Consider the following 24,683-nt stretch of genomic DNA (forward strand, 5'->3'; position numbering starts at 1 on the left):
CTCACCTCTTGCTCGAGTAAGTTCTCGTGAGAGGGGTCCCGGAAGGGGGGCGGGTGGGGTAGAGAGAAACGGGAGGGTATAGCCCCGGGAGATGGTGTTGAGGACCCATTGGTCCGAGGTCAGCAGTGACCACTCGGAGAGGAAAGTACATAGGCGGTTGCAGAAGGGAAGGTCGGGTGGATCCCTGGTACAAACTGGTAAGTCATTCCCGGGCATCCCATCAAAACTGGCGCTTACCCGCCTGCTTGCCCTTGGAGGGCCCAGGCTGGGGCACAGGCCGAGACTGCCACTGTGGGCGCTTTTTATAGTCCCTTGATTTTTTATAAGGAAGCTCATATCTGTAGTGGGTGGTCTGACTGGGGGCCTGCTGTGGCTTGAACTTCATCCTGACTGGGGCTGGGACATAGAGACCAAGAGTCTTTAACGTCATGCAGGAGTCCGTGAGACAGCGTAACTTCACGTCTGTTTGTTCCACGAACAGGGCCTTGCCATCAAATGGGAGGTCCTGCAAGGAGTTCTGTGCCTCACTGGACAAACCCAACAACAGGAGCCATAATGCTCTTCTCATAGACATCACAGAGGCCATAGATCTTGCAGCTGTATATGCGGCATCCGAGGCTGCCTGAAGGGCCGCCCTGGCAGCAGCTGTGCCCTCCTCAACCAGAGTCTTAAACTCCTTTTTATCACGCTCCTGGAGGGAGTTCTCAAACTTCAGCTTTGAACCACACAAGTTAAAGTCATATCTGCCCAGCAGGGATTGTTGGTTCGCCACCCTCAGCTGGAAGCTCAAGGAAGAATAAATCTTTCTACCGAGTAAGTCTAGTCTCCTCAAGTCCTTATTCTTAGGGGTAGGAGTGGGTTGGCCCTGACGCTCTTATGGTTGACCGCCTCTACCACTAGAGAGTTGGGGGCGGGGTGGGTATATAGATACTCGTGTCCCTTGGGAGGCACGAAATACTTCTGCTCTGCCCTCTTAGAGATGGAGGGCAAGGAAGCCGAAGTCTGCCACAGGGCATTTGAGATCTTTGCCACCCCTTCGTGGAGGGGGAGAGCCACCTTGGCCGGGCGCTGCAGCCAAGAGGACATCATAGAGGGAGTCTGAGGGTTCCTCCACCACCTCAGCTTGTAGATTGACGCTTAATGCCACCCTTTTCAAAAGTTCCTGGTGGGCTTTTGTGTCCTCCTGAGGAACAGGGGGAGGAGGTGCCGTGATTGCCTCATCTGGGGAGGATGAGGATGGGGGTGTGGTACTCTGCGTCCCCACCGGTGCCAACACTTGGTCCCCTTCTGAGCGCAGAACTGGGGAGAAGCGCTTCGCTGACCCTTTCCTGGGGGGCTGAGAGAGGGAGGCCGATGGTCTTTCCAAGGCTCCGGCCACCGAGCGAGCCACCACTGAGGGCTGCATCGGGGTCCATAGGACCACTGGTACCAGGGCGCTGGCCAGGGAGCCCGGTGTCATTGCACCTGCTGTGGCACCGTCGGCGCAGACTGCCCTGCCTGGCTCACTGACTGTCAACTCCGAAGGGAGGCCAGGCTGGCATATGATCTACCTCTATCCCGGGACGGGAACAAGTGATGACGTCAAGAGTGGTGCTGGGCTTGAGACTATGAACCAGGTGTGGAGGAGCGGGAGTACTGTCTGTAACAGCTATTCCGCAAATGGCTCTGACAGGTGGATCCGTGACGGCCTATGGCCGACGATCTATGCCTTGGGCTGCAGGAGCAGTGCTGTGGCAGGGACCTCACCCGGGACGAAGAGCGGGTGCAGCGTCGACATCGGTACCGCGAGGGGCTACAATAGCTTCTCGGAGTCAGCAACCTCCAGTGCTGTCTGTTCCAGTCCCAGCAGGGCACGCTCTGATCGCTAGGTCTGCACTCCCTCGAGGTGAAGCGGTGCCTGGATCCCCTGCTGCTTGGCACCCAGCCAGACAACCTGGTGGGGTTCGATGGGGACCAGTGTAGCCTGCGAGTAGGACAGTCACACTGCGTAGAGCGGCAACAGGAACCTTCCCTCGACTGTGTGCAGTACCGTCTGGGCGGCAACTGTGCAGGTCTGAGCGCCGGCTTGCCTCTAGACTGGGGAGCTGCTGGCGTCAGTGCAACCCGTACCAGTAGAGATATAACATCTTGAGCTGCCTGCAGGGCCTCCGGCATGGAGGACACCAGAATGTGGCCACTGGAGTCCGGGGAGGTCAGCTCGGAGTGGGACAGCCTACTCCACTCTACTTGAGTCGGAGGCCACGAGGTCGATGGGGATCGAGAGCTGCCCAACACAGGTCTAGTCTTGCCCCCAGCCTTGCCCCGGTGCCTTGATGGAGAAGACCTCTTCTTTGCCTTTTCAGAGCGTCCCGTGGACAGGAAGCGGTGTCGACTGGTGGAAGGCACCATTGGGTTGCCACGCACTGATGCCACGGAGCTCGGTGCCAACTCGGAGTGGTGCAGCGGTGCTGGGGTCAGGGCCAACTCCATCAAAATGGCTCGGAGCCGTATGTCCCACTCCTTCTTGGTCGGAGGCTTAAAAGTTCTGCAAATTTTGCAGCAGTCACTGGGGTGTCTTTCCCCCAGACAGCGTAAACAGTCAGTGTGTGGATCACTCACAGGCATAGGCCTTTTACAAGTGTTGCGCGACTTAAAGCTACTTAACTATACTACTTCCTTTTTTCTTTTTTTTTTAAAACTACAGGTACTAACTAACTACAAACTAAACAAAGTCCAAACAGAGAAAGCTACAGCAGAGCTGGAGCAGAGCAGTTCCGAAGCACCTTCACTGGTGGCAAGAAGGAACTGAGGGTGCGGGGAGCGTGCAGCGCCCCTTATACCGCACCACGGCGGTGCCACTCCAGGGGTCGCTAGGGGCGCTCCCCTACGGGTACTGCTAGGGGAAAAACTTCCGGCACCGGTGCACGTGGCGAGCATGCACACCTATTGTGGAATGCACATGAGCAATCACTCAAAGAAGAGCCAATATTGGTGAGCCTGCGTTGGGGTTTCTAAAATCACTTGAGCATTTTCTTGTTTGAACTTTCAATTACTCAGTTGGAGGTACTGGCGGTAAGGCATAATAGGGTCCAGAAAACGGGAGCCAAAAAGTCTGGATCTAGCCTGAATGTCAAAGAAACCCCAAGCTGGTCCACCATGACGTCAGTACTACGATGACCTCAGAGACTCCACATCAAGCCACAGCATCAGACACATAACAGGCTGTCCTTCGGGCATGTCTGGATACTTGCCTCAGCTGGAAGCTGAGCTAAAATAGACAGTGATTTATTACAGGAAATAAAATAATAAAGACCCTTTGGAAATGACTTCTTTACAAGGCAGATCAAATACTGAGCAAGCCAGACAGAAACAAATACTATGCTGTCACAAATGGAGCACCTCTCGAACACCAACTGCTTCAACCTGGAGCAGGGTGATGAGGCCCAGTCAAGAATGGAATAGCCCAGCACCAACTGGAATAGCATCCTTATTCTTTGTATTGCAGCAGTGCCTGATTAAGTGGGGCCCCAAATAGGACTGGAGTCCTGCTGTGCTAAGAACTCTACATACTCAGAGCGAGATGCAGTCCTACCCCAAAGAGCTTGCAATCTAAACAGCCAAGACAAAGGGCAAGTGAAAGAATGGATTATCATCACACTTTTACAGATACGGAATGAAGGCACACAGAGATAAAATGATATGCCTAAAGTCTGTCCGCGGCAGAGCTGGGAAATGAACCCAGTCCCAGATCTCCAGAGTCCTAGTCCAGTGGTTTAACCACAAGGCCAAAAACATGTCAAAGATGCACAACAAACACAACAAAACAAAAAACTGCACCTTAATCCCATCTCCCGCTGCCCTGGTGACCCAGCTATCCTGTGTTACAATTGCTAACCAAACGTTCTATCCTTATTCAACCCTGTGCACCCAAGAGTGAAAGATACACCACCATCATTGCTGCCACCTCTCCTTGAAAGAGTTGAAAAATAAAGATTCCAGAAATGGTGCTTGTGTGACAACCTCTCAACAGGAACAGTTTCTCTTGCCCCAGTTATCCTGTACAGGTCCAGCCTCTCCCCAGCAATCCCATGGAGAGAAGGGGGTTGTAAAGAGTTCTGTGTGTTGGCTTTACCTTTTAATAATGCAGCAATAACACTGCACATTAGCAGAAGACAGAGTGGCACTCAGGCCCTGGTTCTCATGGGAGACTTCAATCACCCTGATATCTGCTGGGAGAGCAATACAGCAGTGCACAGACAATCCAGGAAGTTTTTGGAAAGTATAGGGGACAATTTCCTGGTGCTGGAGGAACCAACTAGGGGCAGAGCTCTTCTTGACCTGCTGCTCACAAACCGGGAAGAATTAGTAGGGGAAGCTAAAGTGGATGGGAACCTGGGAGGCAGTGACCATGAGATGGTCGAGTTCAGGATCCTGACACAGGGAAGAAAGGAGAGCAGCAGAATACGGACCCTGGACTTCAGAAAAGCAGACTTTGACTCCCTCAGGGAACTGATGGGCAGGATCCCCTGGGAGAATAACATGAGGGGGAAAGGAGTCCAGGAGAGCTGGCTGTATTTTAAAGAATCCTTATTGAGGTTACAGGGAAACTATCCCGATGTGGAGAAAGAATAGTAAATATGGCAGGTGACCAGAGTGGCTTAACAGTGAAATCCTTGCTGATCTTAAACACAAAAAAGACACTTACAAGAAGTGGAAGATTGGACAAATGAGCAGGGAGGAGTATAAAAATATTGCTTGGGCATGCAGGAGTGAAATCAGGAAGGTCAAATCACAACTGGAGTTGCAGCTAGCAAGAGATGTTAAGAGCAACAAGAAGGGTTTCTTCAGGTATGTTAGCAACAAGAAGAAAGTCAAGGAAAGTGTGGGCCCCTTACTGAATGAGGGAGGCAACCTAGTGACAGAGGATGTGGAAAAAGCTAATGTACTCAATGCTTTTTTTGCCTCTGTCTTCACAAACAAGGTCAGCTCCCGGACTACTGCACTGGGCAGCATAGCATGGGGAGGAGGTGACCAACCCTCTGTGAAGAAAGAAGTGGTTCGGGACTATTTAGAAAAGCTGGACGAGCACAAGTCCATGGGGCCGGATGCGCTGCATCCGAGAGTGCTAAAAGAGTTGGCAGATCTGATTGCAGAGCCATTGGCCATTATCTTTGAAAACTCATGGCGATCGGGGGAAGTCCTGGACGACTGGAAAAAGGCTAATGTAGGGCCCATCTTTAAAAAAGGGAAGGAGGAGGATCCTGGGAACTACAGGCCAGTCAGCCTCACCTCAGTCCCTGGAAAAATCATGGAGCAGGTCCCCAAGGAATCAATTCTGAAGCACTTAGACGAGAGGAAAGTGATCAGGAACAGTCAGCATGGATTCACCAAAGGCAAGTCATGCCTGACTAATCTAACTGCCTTCTATAAACGAGATAACTGGCTCTGTGGATGAGGGGAAAGCAGTGGACGTGTTGTTCCTTGACTAAAGCAAAGCTTTTGAAATGGTCTCCCACAGTATTCTTGCCAACAAGTGAAAGAAGTATGGGCTGGATGAATGGACTATAAGGCGGATAGAAAGTTGGCTAGATTGTCGGGCTCAAAGGGTAGTGATCAATAGCTCCATGTCTAGTTGGCAGCCGGTATCAAGTGGAGTGCCCCAAGGGTCTGTCCTCGGGCCGGTTTTGTTCAATATCTTCATAAATGATCTGGAGGATGGCATGGATTGCACCCTCAGCAAGTTTGAAGATGACACTAAACTGGGAGGAGAGGTAGATACGCTGGAGGGTAGGGATAGGATACAGAGGGCCCTAGACAAATTAGAGGATTTTTGCCAAAAGAAATCTGATGAGGTTCAGCAAGGACAAGTGCCGAGTCCTGCACTTAGGAAGGAAGAATCCCATGCACCGCTACAGACTAGGGACCGAATGGCTCGGCAGCAGTTCTGCAGAAAAGGACCTAGGGGTTACAGTGGACGAGAAGCTAGATATGAGTCAACAGTGTGCCCTTGTTGCCAAGAAGGCCAATGGCATTTTGGGATGTATAAGTAGGGGCATTGCCAGCAGATCGAGGGACGTGATTATTCCCCTCTATTCGACATTGGACACAGTACTCCAGATGAGGCCTCACCAGTTTTGGGCCCCACACTACAAGGAGGATGTGGAAAAATTGGAAAGAGTCCAGAGGAGGGCAACAAAAATGTTTAGGGGACTGCAACATATGACTTATGAGGAGAGGCTGAGGGAACTGGATTGTTTAGTCTGCGGAAGAGAAGAATGAGGGGGGATTTGATAGCTGCTTTCAACTACCTGAAAGGGGGTTCCAAAGAGGATGGATCTAGACTGTTCTCAGTGGTAGCTGACGACAGAACAAGGAGCAATGGTCTCAAGTTGCAGTGGGGGAGGTTTAGGTTGGATATATTAGGAAAAACTTTTTCACTAGGAGGGTGGTGAAACACTGGAATGCGTTACCTAGGGAGGTGGTGGAATATCCTTCCTTGGAAGTTTTTAAGGTCAGGCTTGACAAAGCCCTGGCTGGGATGATTTAATTGGGGATTGGTCCTGCTTTGAGCAGGGGGTTGGACTAGAGGTCCCTTCCAAACCTGATATTCTATGATATACATAGATTAGATAAGCTAGAGATGGGGTCATCCCGGGGAATGAAAGGTGCTTTGATGGGAACAAACAATACTTTGCACCCCGTGGGCATCATGAACATGGGGAAACTGACCATGTCCTGAAATTATTTTCAAGAACTGATTTTAAAATGGTTTCCACTTGCACATTCAGAGCAGTGGGACATGGCACAGCTCTGCACTCAAGGGTCCTGGAAATATCACTTTCCAAAACATATTGAAAAGATCTGTCCAGCCAGCCTCCTCTGGAATCCCAGGTCACTTCATAGATCACTGGTTTCAGAACAAAAATAGCAAGATCCCACCACACCTTTGTATACAGTCCTAATTCTGTCCTTGTATGCACTTACATGAGTTCTCCCAAACTCACCTGCTTCCAATGCTCCCTGGAGCCAAATATGATTAGGAGGGCCTCAGACCTCAGCAGAGAAGATGATGCAGCCGTGTTGTGATGTCACCAACTCAGGCCTTAAAATTTTTTGGCCGCACGGGGCTGCACAAGCAGGTGAGCCTGGGAAGCTGATGTAAATGTATTCAACAACAGGATTAGGAGTCCACAGGAAGGTATGGCAAGGAGGCTTGGGTATTCCTTGGGTTTGTATGATGGCAGTATCCTCTTGTTTGTTCCCCAGCCCTGGGAGTCACTTTGGCATGGCAGCTGGCCTTCTCCGCTATTTCACTTCTGAAACAGACAGCACTAAAGACTTCTGCCTTCATCACAGCTGCATGTGTTGTGTAGAATATTCAAAGTAAAAGGGACTGATAAAATAAGTAATGAAGAGGTCCCAGAATGGAAACCACTACTTATAACAATACAAGTAGTAGTCCAGAAGAAGAGATGGACATATTTGGGGCATCTTTTAAGAATGCCTGATTATAGGCTACCTAATCAAGCATTTCTTTGGTGACCCCAGGGCAAGAGATGGAGAGGCCTACCTAGAGCACACTCCACAGCACAATGTGCGACAATCTGGTTCTCAGGGGAGGAAGGGGGCAAATTACATGGGATGCCCAGTTCCAAGCAATGTCCATGTGCATCCATAATAAGGAGCACGTTCTGAGACAGATTAAATGAGGCACAGCTCTTGGGCTTGTGGGATATGCAGGGGCTCACTACACGAGCTGACCTTCAAGAGATCCAGTCAGTGCTTACACTAGTTTATTGCAAGTGGCCCTTTTCCAGAAGGCCCTATTCTTCCTCCCTGCTACATAATGAGACACCTCTCAGAAAGCAAAACCGTCAACCATAGCAGAGGGAGGCACACCACCAACTCAACCACTCAAAGTGTCAGCAGGTTTCACTCACTGGACTTTTGGAAGCAGTTGAGAAACTTAGGGCTGCCACCTGCACCTTAGAGCCATGACTCATGCCATTACATTCCATAAAATATTACAAAGAAGAGGCAAAAGTAAAGAAAATATACACTGAGAGATGAGACCTCAAGAAATGAGAGACCCAGCAGATACTGTTCCTAATGAGCAAGCTGAAGAAACAGGAAAAATACAAAAGCACAACTACCAGTAGCCCTAGATGATACCTGCACAGAATGGGAATATGCACCACAACGTACACAAAGGAAGTAGTGGGTTCCGGTGCTCCATACAGTCATGGTTGAAAACTTATGGCATGGGCCTGGGGCAATAATCTCTAGTATACTCATAAGCCTCAATATTCAGATCCATGACTGGGCAAGCATGCAACCACAATGAGTTGTATGGAGGGGTATACGCAACTTCACATGAGCAGATCTACTCGATGCGACCTCATCCTCAAAAGAGATTCATTAGTAGCAGTACAGCATAATCACAACCATAACCCCAAGGGATTCTGGCTTAACTTGGACTGCTGAAGAACACGGAAGACTCCCAAGTTGCAGCATCACACGCCTCACAGAAACTCAACAGGGTGTAAGTGTCTATCTGAATAAAACTAAAGAAATCATCATCCACAGTCAAACATCTTCAGTGTTTCAATGTGCATTTCTGAATGTTTAACTCAGCTTGAAACCAAATCCCCTCTCAAACTGGGGAGTAAATAATAAATGAAATGCTCAGAAAAGAACAAACAAAGAACAATTTCTCCTTTGGAAGAAGGACATTTCTGCTTTTACAGTTTAATTTATTTCTGAGCAGAGAGTCATTTTTAAAACTTAGTCATTTCATACAAGTTTTTGATCCTTTGCAAACCCTGAAAATGTCTCCAAAGAACAAAGTTTTTGCCTGATTCTAGATGGAATAAAGCCTAGAATTCAGGTCACATTTCTGGATATACAGGTATGTTTTCTCTCTCCCCTCCTCCAAGTTTCTGAACCTATTACTCCCTCACACACAGGTATCAGTAAAACTGTCACATCAGTCGAGGTGGCAGAAGTCTGGCAATTGGTACTTATGCACAGAGAAATTCTTTCAGAGTTTGGATTGATTAAAATGTCATTCCAACCACAAGTTCAAAGAAAGAGCTGCAGGATGACAAAAACCTCTCACCCAAGAGCTAGTTTTTAATTTTAAAAAGGGATTTAGGATAAATAATTTTAAATAAAAGACCTGCTATATGCAAACTAACTAAAAAGTCGACCATATGAGTAGCTGAATTACCTTCTATGTCACAATTATAATCAGTCAACAAAGAGCTGGTTTTCTGATGAAAAGCAGACATCACCATTACTATTCACTGAGAAATGCCTACAGTCAGGCTGCCAAAAAATTTTGTTCTAGAACGCCTTTTTCAGATTCTTATTCCTTTGCTAAGCTTTTTTTACTTTGGGGCTGAAGTTTGGGAAGTTTCTCCTCAGGTTTTTCTTTTTCTTTTGAAAGTTTCAGCAAAAATGCTCTCGCCCTTTTCAAGAAGGAAGAGAGTGGGGAAACATACTTTTGCATTTATTAATAAAAAGCTTGGGAAGTTTAAAAAGAAGACCTCAAGATTCAGTGGGAGGTGACAGGAATTTGAAGTTTACAAAGGAAATAAGCTATGAAAGTTGGAGATGTGCCTTTAGTGGTTGATGAAAATAGATTTTCACGTGACTGAGATACAGTGGTTCAAATAGCATACTTTATGGACGCACACATTTTTGTTATACGATCCAATCTAAGCAAGTGGGCACAAGGCTGTAATAAAGACCCATGGGAGTCTTCTTAAGAGATCCAAGATTATTTCTGGCCTCAGTAACCCAGGACCGGTCCATATCAAAGACAGATCAGTCAGTATCCACTGACTCCACTGGCTACTGTACATCTCTTTTCTGACACATCAAATTCTTCCCTCTGCAGTCTTTTTTCACAAGAATCTCATTTCTCCTGGGGAAGAGGTAGAAGATTGTTTGAGTGGGGGCTAGAGAAGGCTCAGCATTCAGCATGCCCGCAGGAATAAGACAGACTGAGGGGAGATAGTATTATGCGTAAGGAGGACTACTGACAGCTGGGGGGATTGCTATAAGAAAGGGGAGAATCATCTGACTTTCTGCTTCCCAAAAGGCATCTAGTGTTACAGAATGGTTCTTTCTAGTTACTAGTGTCTAGTGTCTAGTTCTAGTTACTAGTGTCATCTAGCCCTGGTCTACACTAGGACTTTAGGTCGAATTTAGCAGCATTAAATCGATGTAAACCTGCACCCGTCCACACGATGAAGCCCTTGATTTCGACTTAAAGGGCTCTTAAAATCTATTTCCTTACTCCACCCCTGACAAGTGGATTAGCGCTTAAATCGGCCTAGCCGGGTCGAATTTGGGGTACTGTGGACACAATTCAACGGTATTGGCCTCCGGGAGCTATCCCAGAGTGCTCCATTTTGACAGCTCTGGACAGCACTCTCAACTCAGATGCACTGGCCAGGTAGACAGGAAAAGAACCGCGAACTTTTGAATCTCATTTCCTGTTTGGGCAGCGTGGCAAGCTGCAGGTGACCATGCAGAGCTCATCAGCAGAGGTGACCATGATGGAGTCCCAGAATCGCAAAAGAGCTCCAGCATGGACCGAACGGGAGGTACGGGATCTGATCGCTGTATGGGGAGAGGAATCCGTGCTATCAGAACTCCGTTCCAGTTTTCAAAATGCCAAAACCTTTGTCAAAATCTCCCAGGGCATGAAGGACAGAGGCCATAACAGGGACCCGAAGCAGTGCCGCGTGAAACTGAAGGAGCTGAGGCAAGCCTACCAGAAAACCAGAGAGGTGAACGGCCGCTCCGGGTCAGAGCCCCAAACATGCCGCTTCTATGATGAGCTGCATGCCATTTTAGGGGGTTCAGCCACCACTAGCCCAGCCGTGTTGTTTGACTCCTTCAATGGAGATGGAGGCAATACGGAAGCAGGTTTTGGGGACGAAGAAGATGATGATGATTATGAGGTTGTAGATAGCTCACAGCAAGCAAGCGGAGAAACCGGTTTTCCCGACAGCCAGGAACTGTTTCTCACCCTGGACCTGGAGCCAGTACCCCCCGAACCCACACAAGGCTGCCTCCTGGACCCAGCAGGCGGAGAAGGGACCTCCGGTGAGTGTACCTTTTAAAATACTATACATGGTTTAAAAGCAAGCATGTGAAAGGATTAATTTGCCCTGGCATTCGCAGCTCTCCTGGATATACTCCCAAAGCCTTTGCAAAAGGTTTCTGGGGAGGGCAGACTTATTGCGTCCTTCATGGTAGGACACTTTACCACTCCAGGCCAGTAACACGTACTCGGGAATCATTGTACAACAAAGCATTGCAGTGTATGTTTGCTGGCGTTCAAACAACATCCGTTCTTTATCTCTCTGTGTTATCCTCAGGAGAGTGAGATATAATCCATGGTCACCTGGTTGAAATAGGGTGCTTTTCTTCAGGGGACACTCAGAGGAGCCCATTCCTGCTGGGCTGTTTGCCTGCGGCTGAACAGAAATGTTCCCCGCTGTTAGCCACAGGGAGGGGGAAGGGTTGAGGGGGTAGCCACGGGGTGGGGGGAGGCAAAATGCAACCTTGTAACAAAAGCACATGTGCTGTGTATGTAATGTTAACAGCAAGGTTTACCCTGAAAGAGTGTAGCCAGTGTTTTATAAAATGTGTCTTTTTAAATACCGCTGTCCCTTTTTTTTTCTCCACCAGCTGCATGTGTTTCAATGATCACAGGATCTTCTCCTTCCCAAAGGCTAGTGAAGATTAGAAAGAAAAAAAAAAACACACTCGAGATGAAACGTTCTCCGAGCTCATGCTGTCCTCCCACACTGACAGAGCACAGACGAATGCGTGGAGGCAAATAATGTCAGAGTGCAGGAAAGCACAAAATGACCGGGAGGAGAGGTGGCGGGCTGAAGAGAGTAAGTGGCGGGCTGAAGAGAGGGCTGAAGCTGAAAGGTGGCGGCAGCGTGATGAGAGGAGGCAGGATTCAATGCTGAGGCTGCTGGAGGATCAAACCAGTATGCTCCAGTGTATGGTTGAGCTGCAGCAAAGGCAGCTGGAGCACAGACTGCCACTACAGCCCCTGTGTAACCAACCGCCCTCCTCCTCAAGTTCCATAGCCTCCACACCCATACGCCCAAGAACGCGGTGGGGGGGCCACCGGCCAACCAGCCACTCCGCCACAGAGGATTGCCCAAAAAAAAGAAAGCTGTCATTCAATAAATTTTAAAGTTGTAAACTTTTAAAGTGCTGTGTGGCATTTTCCTTCCCTCCTCCACCACCCCTCCTGGGCTACCTTGGTAGTCATTCCCCTATTTGTGTGATGAATGAATAAAGAATGCATGAATGTGAAGCAACAATGACTTTATTGCCTCTGCAAGCGGTGATTGAAGGGAGGAGGAGGAGGGTGGTTAGCTTGCAGGGAAGTAGAGTGAACCAAGGGGCGGGGGGTTTCATCAAGGAGAAACAAACAGAACTTTCACACCGTAGCCTGGCTAGTCATGAAACTGGTTTTCAAAGCTTCTCTGATGCGTACCGCACCCTCCTGTGCTCTTCTAACCGCCCTGGTGTCTGGCTGCGCGTAACCAGCAGCCAGGCGATTTGCCTCAACCTCCCACCCCGCCATAAACGTCTCCCCCTTACTCTCACAGATATTGTGGAGCACACAGCAAGCAGTAATAACAGTAGGAATATTGGTTTCGCTGAGGTCTAAGCGAGTCAGTAAACTGCGCCAGCGCACCTTTAAACATCCAAATGCACATTCTACCACCATTCTGCACTTGCTCAGCCTGTAGTTGAACAGCTCCTGACTACTGTCTAGGCTGCCTGTGTACGGCTTCATGAGCCATGGCATTAAGGGGTAGGCTGGGTCCCCAAGGATACATATAGGCATTTCAACATCACCAACAGTTATTTTTTGGTCTGGGAATAAAGTCCCTTCTTGCAGCTTTTGAAACAGACCAGAGTTCCTGAAGATGCGAGCGTCATGTACCTTTCCCGGCCATCCCACGTTGATGTTGGTGAAACGTCCCTTGTGATCCACCAGAGCTTGCAGCACTATTGAAAAGTACCCCTTGCGGTTTATGTACTCGCCGGCTTGGTGCTCCGGTGCCAAGATAGGGATATGGGTTCCGTCTATGGCCCCACCACAGTTAGGGAATCCCATTGCAGCAAAGCCATCCACTATGACCTGCACATTTCCCAGGGTCACTAACCTTGATATCAGCAGATCTTTGATTGCGTGGACTACTTGCATCACAGCAGCCCCAACAGTAGATTTGCCCACTCCAAATTGATTCCCAACTGACCGGTAGCTGTCTGGCGTTGCAAGCTTCCACAGGGCTATCGCCACTCGCTTCTCAACTGTGAGGGCTGCTCTCATCTTGGTATTCATGCGCTTCAGGGCAGGGGAAAGCAAGGTCACAAAGTTCCATGAAAGTGCCCTTACGCATGCGAAAGTTTCGTAGCCACTGGGAATCGTCCCAGACCTGCAACACTATGCGGTCCCACCAGTCTGTGCTTGTTTCCTGAGCCCAGAATCGGCGTTCCACAGCATGAACCTGCCCCATTAGCACCATGATGCATGCATTGGCAGGGCCCATGCTTTCAGAGAAATCTGTGTCCATGTCCTGATCACTCACGTGACCGCGCTGACGTCGCCTCCTCGCCCGGTATCGCTTTGCCAGGTTTTGGTGCTGCATATACTGCTGGATAATGCGTGTGGTGTTTAATGTGCTCCTAATTGCCAAAGTGAGCTGAGCGGCCTCCATGCTTGCCTTGGTATATCGTCCGCACAGAAAAAAGGCGCGGAATGATTGTCTGCCGTTGCTCTGATGGAGGGAGGGGCGACTGACGACACGGCTTACAGGGTTGGCTTCAGGGAGCTAAAATCAACAAAGGGGGTGGCTTTACATCAAGGAGTATTTCAGGCAGGACTTCACGGAGGGTTCCAATAAGAAATGGTGCACCTAAGTTATTATTCTTATTGGAACAAGGAGGTTAGCCTGGCCTCTGATTGATACATGGCTAGATTTACCTCGCTGCACCTTCTCTGTGAGTGACTGCAGTGTGACCTAGAGGAATGAGTCCCCTAGACGGGGGAGGAGGCAAATGAGTACAAAACAAATCTAGTCTATTTCTTGTTTTGATCCACTCCATCTATCTTTTACATCTTTGGCTGGCAGCAGACGGTGCAGAAGGACTGCATGCCATCCACATCTCATGGCTGCTCGGCAGAAGACGGTACAATAGGACTGCTAGCAATCCATATTGCCTGCCTGCTCACCATAAGATGGTTCAATAGGACTGACTGCAGGACTAAAGACAATGACCTGGTCAAGTCACTCCAAATTTAGTCCCTGCGCCCATGTCTGCCCAGGCGCTCCCAGCCGACGCGGCCAGGAGCACCTTGGACATGAGGATGACGGCTACCAGTCGTATTGTACCGTCTGCTGCCACAAGGCAATGGGTTGCTGCTACTGTGTAGCAATGCAGTACTGCGTCTGCCAGCACCCAGGAGACATACGGTGACGGTTACCTGAGCGGGCTCCATGCTTGCGGTGGTATGGCGTCCGCACAGGTAACTCAGGAAAAAAGGCGCGAAACGATTGTCTGCCCTTGCTTTCACGGAGGGAGGGAGGGAGGGAGGGAGGGAAGGGGGGACTGACTATATGTACCCAGAACCACCCGCGACAATGTTTTAGCCCCATCAGGCATTGGGATCTCAACCCAGAATTCCAATGGGCAGCGGAGACTGCGGGAACTGTGGGATAGCTACCCACAGTGCAACGCTCCGGAAGTCGACTCTAGCCTCAGTACTGTGGAAGCACTCCGCCGAGTTAATGCACTTAATGCACTTAGAGCATTTTCTGTGGGGACACACACACTCGAATATATAAAACCGATTTCTAAAAAACCAACTTCTATAAATTCGACCTTATTCCGTAGTGTAGACATACCCCTAGTGTTACAGAATGGTTCTTTGTAGGATGTGGAAGGGGTGGCACTTCTGATAAACCATCCTTTTAACACCACATCTCACTGTACTACCTTTGTTTAAATGGTTATACCTTCCATTACATTCACTGAACCTCAGACATACTGCAATGTATGACCAGGACATCAATCAAGTACACAAATCCAGGACATTTATTTCAGTGTGCAATTAATGAATCCTTACTTTTTTCTTTTATAAAAGTAAGGAAATGAAACCCCAAAAGTTACATTAATGCAATCTTAAAGTGGAGATTTTAAATATACAACATTATTACGGCATTAATATTATTTAATATGAAGGCAGTATTTAACAGCATTTATAGTAATATATATATAGAAGTCAGAGTTTACTTTGCTCCAGGAACCATACACTGGAATTTTATTTTTTAAAGTTCAAAATCTCAGCTCTCTCATTGCTTTAAAGTAGATTTTCCCATTCAACAGAAGAATGCTATTGGTTGGCCAATGCAATCACAGCTTTAGAAACAGTGGTCAGCCCGTACAAAGCAGCCAAACAAAGGGAAAGAGCTAGGTCTACCCCATGCAAAACTGCAACCATCTCCCTTGCTTTTTGATCCCACATGACGCTCTCTCCACAGATGCTCTCTCCTGTGGTGACCTCTCCTCTCACACCCGTCACCCCAAAATGGTTCATGTACCTGTTATCCATATATCAGCAACTTCTACCTCACTCTCTTGAGCAACACTCCATTAGCCTCTATTCTCCCCATGCCCTATTGTCTTTCACCCTGCAGTTTTTCCAACCAACTTCTTGGATTTTGATTGCTGTCTCTTCCTCTCATGACAGTCATCCTTCATGACTTAAGCCTCCTGCCTGACACCTCAACATCCTGTCTTCCTCACCCTCTGACTCATTTGACCTTCAACCCTGGATCAACCCACTTGTCAAAAGGGCCACTTACCCATCCTTGTCTTCATTACACCTGCGCCCCTCACCATTTCCGAATATCTGAGTTCCCCCTCTACAACCACCACCAGATCCTTAACACACACATTCCCTGATTCACCTACCTCCACCTGGCCTTGTCATGAGCTCCAATCCATCAACTTCTAGGACTTCTCTTCCACACTCCCACCCGTCCCCAGTTCTCTCATCCCTCTCCTCAGCAGAGTCAGATGTCCAAACCTTCCACTACACTTGGTTCTTTTGCCTGTCCCACCACGAAGTCCATCTCGCTAACCCCACAACCTTGGCTCACTCCCAATGTTCTCCTGCTCCTGGCCACTGAATGCCCCTGGAGAAAGTCCACTGGCCACAAAGACTTCTTCCACTTCAACTGTGTTCTCTTCTCCTTCAGTTCTACTGTATTCCTGGGCAAGCAACACTATTCCTCTCTTGCTGACTCCCACTCAATTCCTTTTACCTCATTGCAACCTTCCACTCCCTTCTGAAAACCTCCTCCCTCAACTTCCTCAGCCATCTCTAGGAGACTCCCTCTCAGTGAAAACTGACAAGACCTGCTGTCATAAATGGAGTGGGGGTAGCTCCCTTTTATGGACACCCAGCCAGCCAGTTAGCTATAAAATTCCTCTTGGTAGCTGTTCTCTACTTGCTTTACCTGTAAAGGGTTAACAAGCCCACAGGTTAATAAAAAAAAAAAAAAAAAAAAGGAAGTGGGCACCTCACCAAAAGAGCCAATGGAAAGGTAGAACTTTTTAGAATTGGGAAAGAAACTCCCTTTGTCTCAGAGTAGCAGCCGTGTTAGTATGTATCCGCAAAAAAAAAAACAGGAGTACTTGTGGCACCTTAGAGACTTTAGTGTATTTGTTAGTCTCTAAGGTGCCACAAGTACTCCTGGTTTTCCCCCCTTTGTCTGTTGTTCTCTCTGGGCTGCAGGGACACGGAGCAGCAATGCTATAAGCAGGAATGATGTGTAAGGTTTGAACCAGGTATGAAAAATTATCTTCCATATCTAGAAGGAATCATTGGAAGGCAGGGAATGTTTAGAAGATGCAGTTAGGTTTATTTCTGTTTATTTTTTAAGGCTTGTGGACTCCTCTGTGCTAACCCCAGATGCTTTTGTTTGCTTGTAACCTTTAAACTGAACCCCCAAGAAAGCTATTTTGGGTGCTTAATTTTTGGAATTGCTCTTTTAAAATCTAGCAAAAGCCTAAGTTCCAAATGTAGTTTTTTCCTTTTTGTTTTTAATAAAATTTACCTTTTTTAAGAACAGGATTGGATTTTTGGTGTCCTAAGAGGTTTGTGCATATACTGTTTGATTAGCTGGTGGCAACTTGTTTTCTTTCTCAGCTCTTCCCCCCGGGGAGGGCTTGAGGGTACCACACAGGGAGGAATTCCCAAGTGCTCCTTCCTGGGTTCAAAGGTGTGATTTTTTGCATTTAGGTAGTGGCAGCGTTTACCAAGCCAAGAAAAGCTGTAACCTTGGGAGTTTAATACAAACTTGGAGTGGCCAGTGTTAATTTTTAGAATCCTTGTGGGCCCCCACCTTCTGCACTCGAAGTGACAGAGTGGGGATTCAGTCTTAACATCTGACATGACCTCCCACACTTTTCTCTTTGATTAACCTCTCCTCCTTTGCCACCACCACAAACACTACGATTTCCCATCTGATGTCCTCTTCTTCCCCTCCAGTATTAATTTTTAGAATCCTTGTGGGCCCCCACCTTCTGCACTCGAAGTGACAGAGTGGGGATTCAGCCTTAACATCTGACATGACCTCCCACACTTTTCTCTTTGATTAACCTCTCCTCCTTTGCCACCACCACAAACACTACGATTTCCCATCTGATGTCCTCTTCTTCCCCTTCAGTATTAATTTTTAGAATCCTTGTGGGCCCCCACCTTCTGCACTCGAAGTGACAGAGTGGGGATTCAGCCTTAACACCTGACATGACCTCTCCTCCTTTGCCACCACCACAAACACTACGATTTCCCATCTGATGTCCTCTTCTTCCCCTCCATTAGGCCCAATGATCCCATCCTCTCCTGCCTCCCTCTCCTCCATAGTCTCTATCCTCTTACTCCTCCCCTCACAATGCAAGCACATCTGTCTGGTTTCAGAATGTATCCTCATTGGAGTAGGGACCACATCATCTGTCTGGTTTCTGAACATAACCTCATTGGGGTTGGGACTGTACCTTATTTTTTGTTTGAAAAGCACTTAACACTCTGTGGGCATTATCTGAAAAAAGTAATAAATAATCATAGTAAGAGTCACAGGAGTTCTGTGGTGAGAATCAGCTCATGGTTCATGCACAGTAGTAGTCATCTTGTCCATGACAATAAAATGGAACAATGAGGTATTTTCCTTAAGTCAAGAAATAAATACAATCCTTACCTTTTCATACCATGCTGACTTCTTGCAAGTTACTAGCTCATGCAGCCCATCATGTAGAGTCACTAGATCTTTGGTCAATTTGTCAATTTCTCCAATAATATTGCTAGCAATGTGGCAACACAAGTTAGCATTTGGCAAAGTGTTTTTCTCTTTACAAACATCTTCTGACTTGAATGTATTTGCATCTTCAGATAGGGTATCTAATACAGTTTCCTAAAGGGAAAAATACATGGTAAAAGTTCATTAACTTTATAGTACCAACCGGAAATAATTTGCTTGCCATGTGTTTCCCCAATATTTAATTTTAAGAACCTACTGTGAATTGACTGTGCTGATCTCAGACACAGTTACTCCACATATTTAAAAAAACAGTACTATTACTGAACAGAACCTGCTCAGCTTGCTAATAAATACATGTTTTAAGGTATTTCTGAATTAGCAAACACCCAACGGACAGGAAACTGCCTACTGTAAGCTATACTGCATTGCTGTTATTGAAACCAAACACAATCCATGGAATGTAAGATGGTCACAGATCAGTGCTTCAGAAGCTCTGAACATGGCCTCCAGAGTTCTGAGGAAGGGGTGTTCTCTTTATGACCTCTATGTTCAAATGTCAGGACTAGAGAGAGAATTATATATATATATATATATATATATATATATATATATATATATATATATATATATATATATATATATATATTTTAAGGATTATTAATATAATTACTGCACTCAAAGTGAGTAGTGATTATTTCAAACTCTGTCCTAAAACAGTTAATCTGTTTTGTCTTAAATCTTACCCATACAAGCATCAGTCTTGAATTCAGTGCACAATGGCTATCTAAGGCCATGTCTACACTACAGGGACTGTAATAACATAGCTACAATGTCATAGCTATGCCAGCATAACTCCATAGTGTAGACGCAGCAATGGAAGGGGTTTGTCTGCTGCTATATGAACTCCACCTCCCCAAGCACTGGTAGTTAGGTCAATGGAAGCATTCTTCTGTCGACCTCTGAGCTCCTGCGGGCGGTGGGGGGAAGTGCAGAGCTGGGGCCCCCGCAGCTGCCCATCCACCCAGGGGTGCTTAGGGGTTCGCATGGTGTAAATCCGGACCTAGATCTATCATAAACCAAGGCACGTCTGTTTACCTCAATTTACATATATGTAGTAAACATGGTCCTCAAGGCAGCAGGAAGAGGAGTTGGCAGGTGACCAGGCAAATTTGCATTACAGCAAATACAGGGGGGTGAAAAGAAAGAACACGGAGCCTTCTTCACCACTAGACTCCAAGTCACGTTCTTTACAGTTTGACTAAACTTTGTTTTGAGGGGTAGCCCTCAGAAGAATCCACTTCAAAGGTTCACTGAACTATAAAAAAAAAAGGAGCAGAAAACAGAGAGCTCTATCTCTCTCATGCACCTTAGAAGACGAAGGAACCAGCCCTTTGACTTTGTGGAGAGTTCCTGACCTGAGAATTTGGTCAGCCCTTTTGCTGGGAACCTGTGGTAAGGATTTTTACCTTGAACCAATTCTAGCTTCTTAAATTCTAGCTACTAGGAATCGTCTTATCTTTATTTTTCTTGTAACCATTCCTGACTTTAATACCTTATACTGTACTCACTTAAAATCTCTCTCTTTGTAATTAAATAAACTTGTTTTATTTTTAACCTAAACTAATCCATTGTTGTGTTTAAACTGATCTGTTTGGTAACTCCAGCTAAAGAAGTAAACTGTTGAATATTGGCCTTTTACAGGGGCAATGGACTTTTAATACCTGAACTGCCCAGGAGAGGGTGGGACAGTGCAGAATGCACATTTTGGGGAAATTTGGGATTGGTAGTGTATTGGGGTCACTCTGCAGGCAGTAACCAAGGGTGGTTGAAGCCAGAGTGTGACTGGAGAGTTGCTGACAGGCTGCTGGGGTCACAGTTGCTGGACCAGGTCTGTGGTTACACACACAGGAAGTGACCTGCATGCTCTTAGGCTGTTAGTGCATGGCCCAGGTTTGGAACTACAGCACCCACGTTGTGGGGCAGGCAGTGACACAGCCCCTCACTTGCATGCCAGAATGTGACAAATGCCTTCTCCGTGAACGCTATCTTTTCATTGTAAAATGATTTTACAATGCTTTATGGAGAATTTGCTACTTCCTGTCCAGTGGGGTTCACAAATACTGAGAATGTCTATGGGAAAGGATGCAGCTCTAGTTTCAAGTTCACCAATTAACATTCCTGCTTTGCAGTGTAGTTGTAGCCATGTCAGTTCATATTGCATTCTCACATTCCATGTTCCAATGTGCATTCATTTTGGTACTGTGCAATCTGTTCTTTCCTAGCAAACTTTTCACAACTGCCAAAGTTCCCAAACTACTGGCATGGACCTTTTAAGGCTGGGCGTCATCTGAACCAGTATGGATGTTTTGATTTTTGCTCATTTTGTCAGTTTTTTGGCTTGAGAGAGTACCTAGACTCCCAGCCACGCCAAGTTTAGGCAGCCCCTCCTATCAGTTACCCATTGAGGGTGCCCATGTTGCCCCATGAGAAGATTGGAGAAGCACATTGGAATTGTGGCCTAGTCTGATCCCCACTTAAGGTACCATGGGGTTGTTCCTGCCAGTTTTGACTCACCAGCAAGATCCACTAGCAGGAAATCCACTCAACCTTTGCAAACCCCAAAACCTATCAAGAATTAAAAACGGAAGTGTATCAAGAACATCTGCAAACTGAAGACTACCCTCAGTAGAAAAACAAATGCAGAAAGCTCAGCAAGGAACTAAAAGTCACTCTCCAAAAGACTACAACTGAGTGGCTTCAGAGAAAAAGCTAACAGCTTGAAAAACACTTTAAAAAAAGGAACATAAGAGGACTTTTTCAGGAAGTTAGATTACTTATCAATAAAGTTAACATGTAACAAGTCAGCTATATAGTAGCTAAAGATCAAAAGAATATTTTCATCAGCTACTGAATGTGAAGAGTCAAATGGACCCAACTTTCCCCTGAGACCATCAACTGCAAAGACAACAACAAAGAACATACAGAAAAGGAGTATTTGTGGCACCTTAGAGACTAACAACATATAGTGGAAACAGAAACTGAAACCACAATCATGTCTCTGAAAAATAACAAGGCACCTGGTCCAGATGGTATACCGCCTGAACTGTTAAAACATGGCAAAAAAGGCACTGTCATGCTCCTTTGCAAACCGCGCAACCTCAGTTGGAGGAAGGGTGAAGTACCTGAATGTTGGGAACGCTCAACCACTGTAGCACTCTTCAAGAACGTGACAATTGTAAAACAAGAATACTGACAAACCATCTGCAGAAAAGCTGCAAACATTTGAAATGAGGTGCCTGTACTGTACCCTAGATGTGACAAGGCTAGATAGACTATAAAATGACATTTACATAAAAATTGTAGAGTTGAAGTTTTCCATGCTTGGTCTCTGTTTGATGGCAAAAATCCTCTCAGGCATTTTTAAGTGCTGAAAGGGTAAAAAATATATTTGTCCTGTTCTTTCATTTTGATATTTAACTCAAAAGTGGTTGAAATCTGAATTTTCCAAGTTGACATGGAAATAGTCATTAATAACTGCTTTAGTAATGCTGTCCAATACTTTACTAATATGCATCTGATGAAGTGGGTTCTAGCCCACAAAAGCTTATGCCCAAAAACTTTTTTTAGTCTCTAAGGTGCCACAAGGACTCCTCGTTTTTACTAATATCTATATTTTGTAATAATATCTGTTTATTACATTTAAAAATTTATTTTAAAACAATGTTACAAACATTTGAAAACGAAGAGCTGAGAAGTTGTAGTTGAAAATTCTCCAAACTGCTAGCTAGCTGCACACTGAAAATGAATGCAGTCAGCATGCATGCACATAGAGGAGTTCACCACACAGCTATTTTGTTACAGAAATGTAAAAACTCAGCTGCTGAAGCTGGAGGAAATTAAGAGCGTGAGAGGCTTAATCATTTCAGAGCAACAGGTCTCCAGCAAGTCAGCAGCAGAGCCCACTTGGATCTTATATGCCTTGTGTTTTGCTGTGTGGAGCATGAAGATACTTTGGGGACTGATACTGTATTCTATGAAGGGATAGACAGATTAGAGAGAGGCTTGTGGGCAAGCCCTTCAGACCCGCTATAAGGAGATTAGAAACACCTTGGTAGCTGCTGAACCCAATTAGAACCAAACAAGGTTGCTAAGATCCATCAATGAAACCTGGCCTCGTTTTTCCAGGTCGTTTATATTCAGACATAATGATGCTGCTTCAGCCATTAATGTGCTACAGAGTGTGCTCTAGGGCAGTGGTGGGCAAAATGGAGCGTGACCCCGAGGGGGGTGCAGAGGAATGTTCAGGGGTGAGCGTTAGTGCTAGGCGGCTAGTGCCAGCCCCACACAGTGGGGCCCAGGCCAGCCCCCATGGGGCCAGGGAGGAAGTACAGTCTTCACCCCCCCGTACTCACCTCAGCAGGTAACCCAGCCTGTGGGTCAATGTGACACACTGATTTCCGTTCCCAGCAGCCTCTGCTCCCAGTGCTGGCTCCACCCCCAGGGAGCATCACACATACCTTCCCCAACCCTGAAAACCTGAGGGAGGAGGTACTGGCCCTGCCCTAGCAATGTAGCCTGTCTGCAAGGTAGAAGCAGCGCACTGCTGAGGTAGCCTTGGCTGTGCAATAATGGAGGCGGGGCATGGACAGACTCTTAAGGATAAGGGAGGGCGTGACTGGAAAAATTTGCGCACCACTGCTCTAGGGAGGCCTATCCATCTCTTGCACTGGGGTCACCAAAGAAATTATTTTTTAGGTAGCCTATAATCTGGCATTCTTAAAAGATATGCCAAATATGTCCAGCTCTTCTTCTGGACTACTTAGAATCACAGAAGATTAGGGCTGGAAAAGACCTCAGGAGGTCATCTAGTCCAACCCCCTGCTCAATGCAGGACCAACCCCAACTAAAGCATCCCAGCTAGGGCTTTGTCAAGTCGGGTCTTAAAAACCTCTAAGGATAGAGATTCCACCACCTCCCTAGGTAACCCATTCCAGTGCTTCACCACCCTCCTAGTGAAATAGTATTTCCTAATATCCAACCTAGACCTCCCCCACTGCAACTTGAGACCATTGCTCCTTGTTCTGTCATCTGCCACCACTGAGAACAGCCTAGCTCCATCCTCTTTGGAACCCCCCTTCAGGTAGCTAAAGGATGCTATCAAATCCCCCCTCACTCTTCTCTTCTGCAGACCAAACAAGCCCAGTTCCCTCAACCTCTCCTCGTAAGTCATGTGCCCCAACCCCCCGATCATTTTCATTGCCCCTCTGCTGGACTCTCTCCAATTTGTCCACATCCGTTCTGTAGTGGGGGCCCAAAACTGGACGCAATACTCCAGATGTGGCCTCACCAGTGCCGAACAGAAGGGAATAATCACTTCCCTCGATCTGCTGGCAATGCTCCTACTAATGCATCATAGAAGGCAATCAGGTTGGTCAGGCATGACTTGCCCGTGGTGAATCCATGTTGACTGTTCCTGATCATCTTCCTCTCCTCCAACTGCTTCAAAATGGTTTCCGTGAGGACCTGCTCCATGACTTTTCCAGGGACTGAGGTGAGTGTGTAGTTCTCTGGGTTCTCTTTCTTCCCTTTTTTAAAGATGGGCACTATATTTGCCTTTTTCCAATCGTCCAGGACCTCCCCCAGTCGCCATGAGTTTTCAAGATAATGGCCAATGGCTCTGCAATCACATCAGCCAATTTCCTCAGCATCCTTGGATGCATTAGATCTGGACCCATCGACTTGTGCATGTCCAGCTTTTCTAAATAGTCCTTAACCTGTTCTTTCATCACTGAGGGCTGCTCACCTCCTCACCATACTTGCACAGGACAGAAGTGTGAGAGCTGAACTTATCTGCGAAGACCGACGCCAAAGAAGCATTGAGTACTTCAGTTTTTTCCACATCATCTGTCACTAGGTTGCCTCTGCCATTCATTAAGGGTCCCATACTTTCCCTGACCTTTTTCTTGTTGCTAACATACCTGTAGAAAACCTTCTTGTTACCCTTCACATCCCTTGCTAACTGCAACGCCAGTTGTGTTTTGGCCTTCCTGATTACACCTCTTCTGGTATTGTTGTCGGTAATGATGCCCATTCTAGTGCTTCTTCATTACTTATTTTATCAGTCTCTTTTACTTTGAATATTCTAAGCTGACACATACATTGGGAGCTATTAAGTTTGTGCTGGATTGACTTATTTTTCCAGGACTCATTCTTGGAGGATGTTTAGGACATAGCTTCTAAAGATTTTAAGTTTGGTGTTTTTGCTAATCACATTAGATTTTCATCCTGTGTTAAGTTTTTTTAAATATGGCACTTGCTTCACCTATGCTG

At 46.8% G+C, this 24,683-nt stretch overlaps 1 protein-coding gene across 3 annotated transcripts in view; it reads right to left on the reverse strand.

Moving 5' to 3' along the window:
- Nucleotides 1–24,683, reverse strand: part of TEDC1 (tubulin epsilon and delta complex 1) — a 166,043-nt gene that overhangs the window by 31,382 nt on the left and 109,978 nt on the right. For all 3 annotated transcript variants that reach the window (XM_074960845.1, XM_074960844.1, XM_074960846.1), the window contains one exon: nt 18,294–18,506. In XM_074960845.1, coding sequence (XP_074816946.1) covers nt 18,294–18,506 — 213 coding nt within the window. The remainder of the gene's footprint in view (nt 1–18,293; nt 18,507–24,683) is intronic.

This window comes from Natator depressus, chromosome 8 (assembly GCF_965152275.1).
Source record: "Natator depressus isolate rNatDep1 chromosome 8, rNatDep2.hap1, whole genome shotgun sequence".
Classification (NCBI taxonomy): Eukaryota; Metazoa; Chordata; order Testudines; family Cheloniidae; genus Natator; species Natator depressus.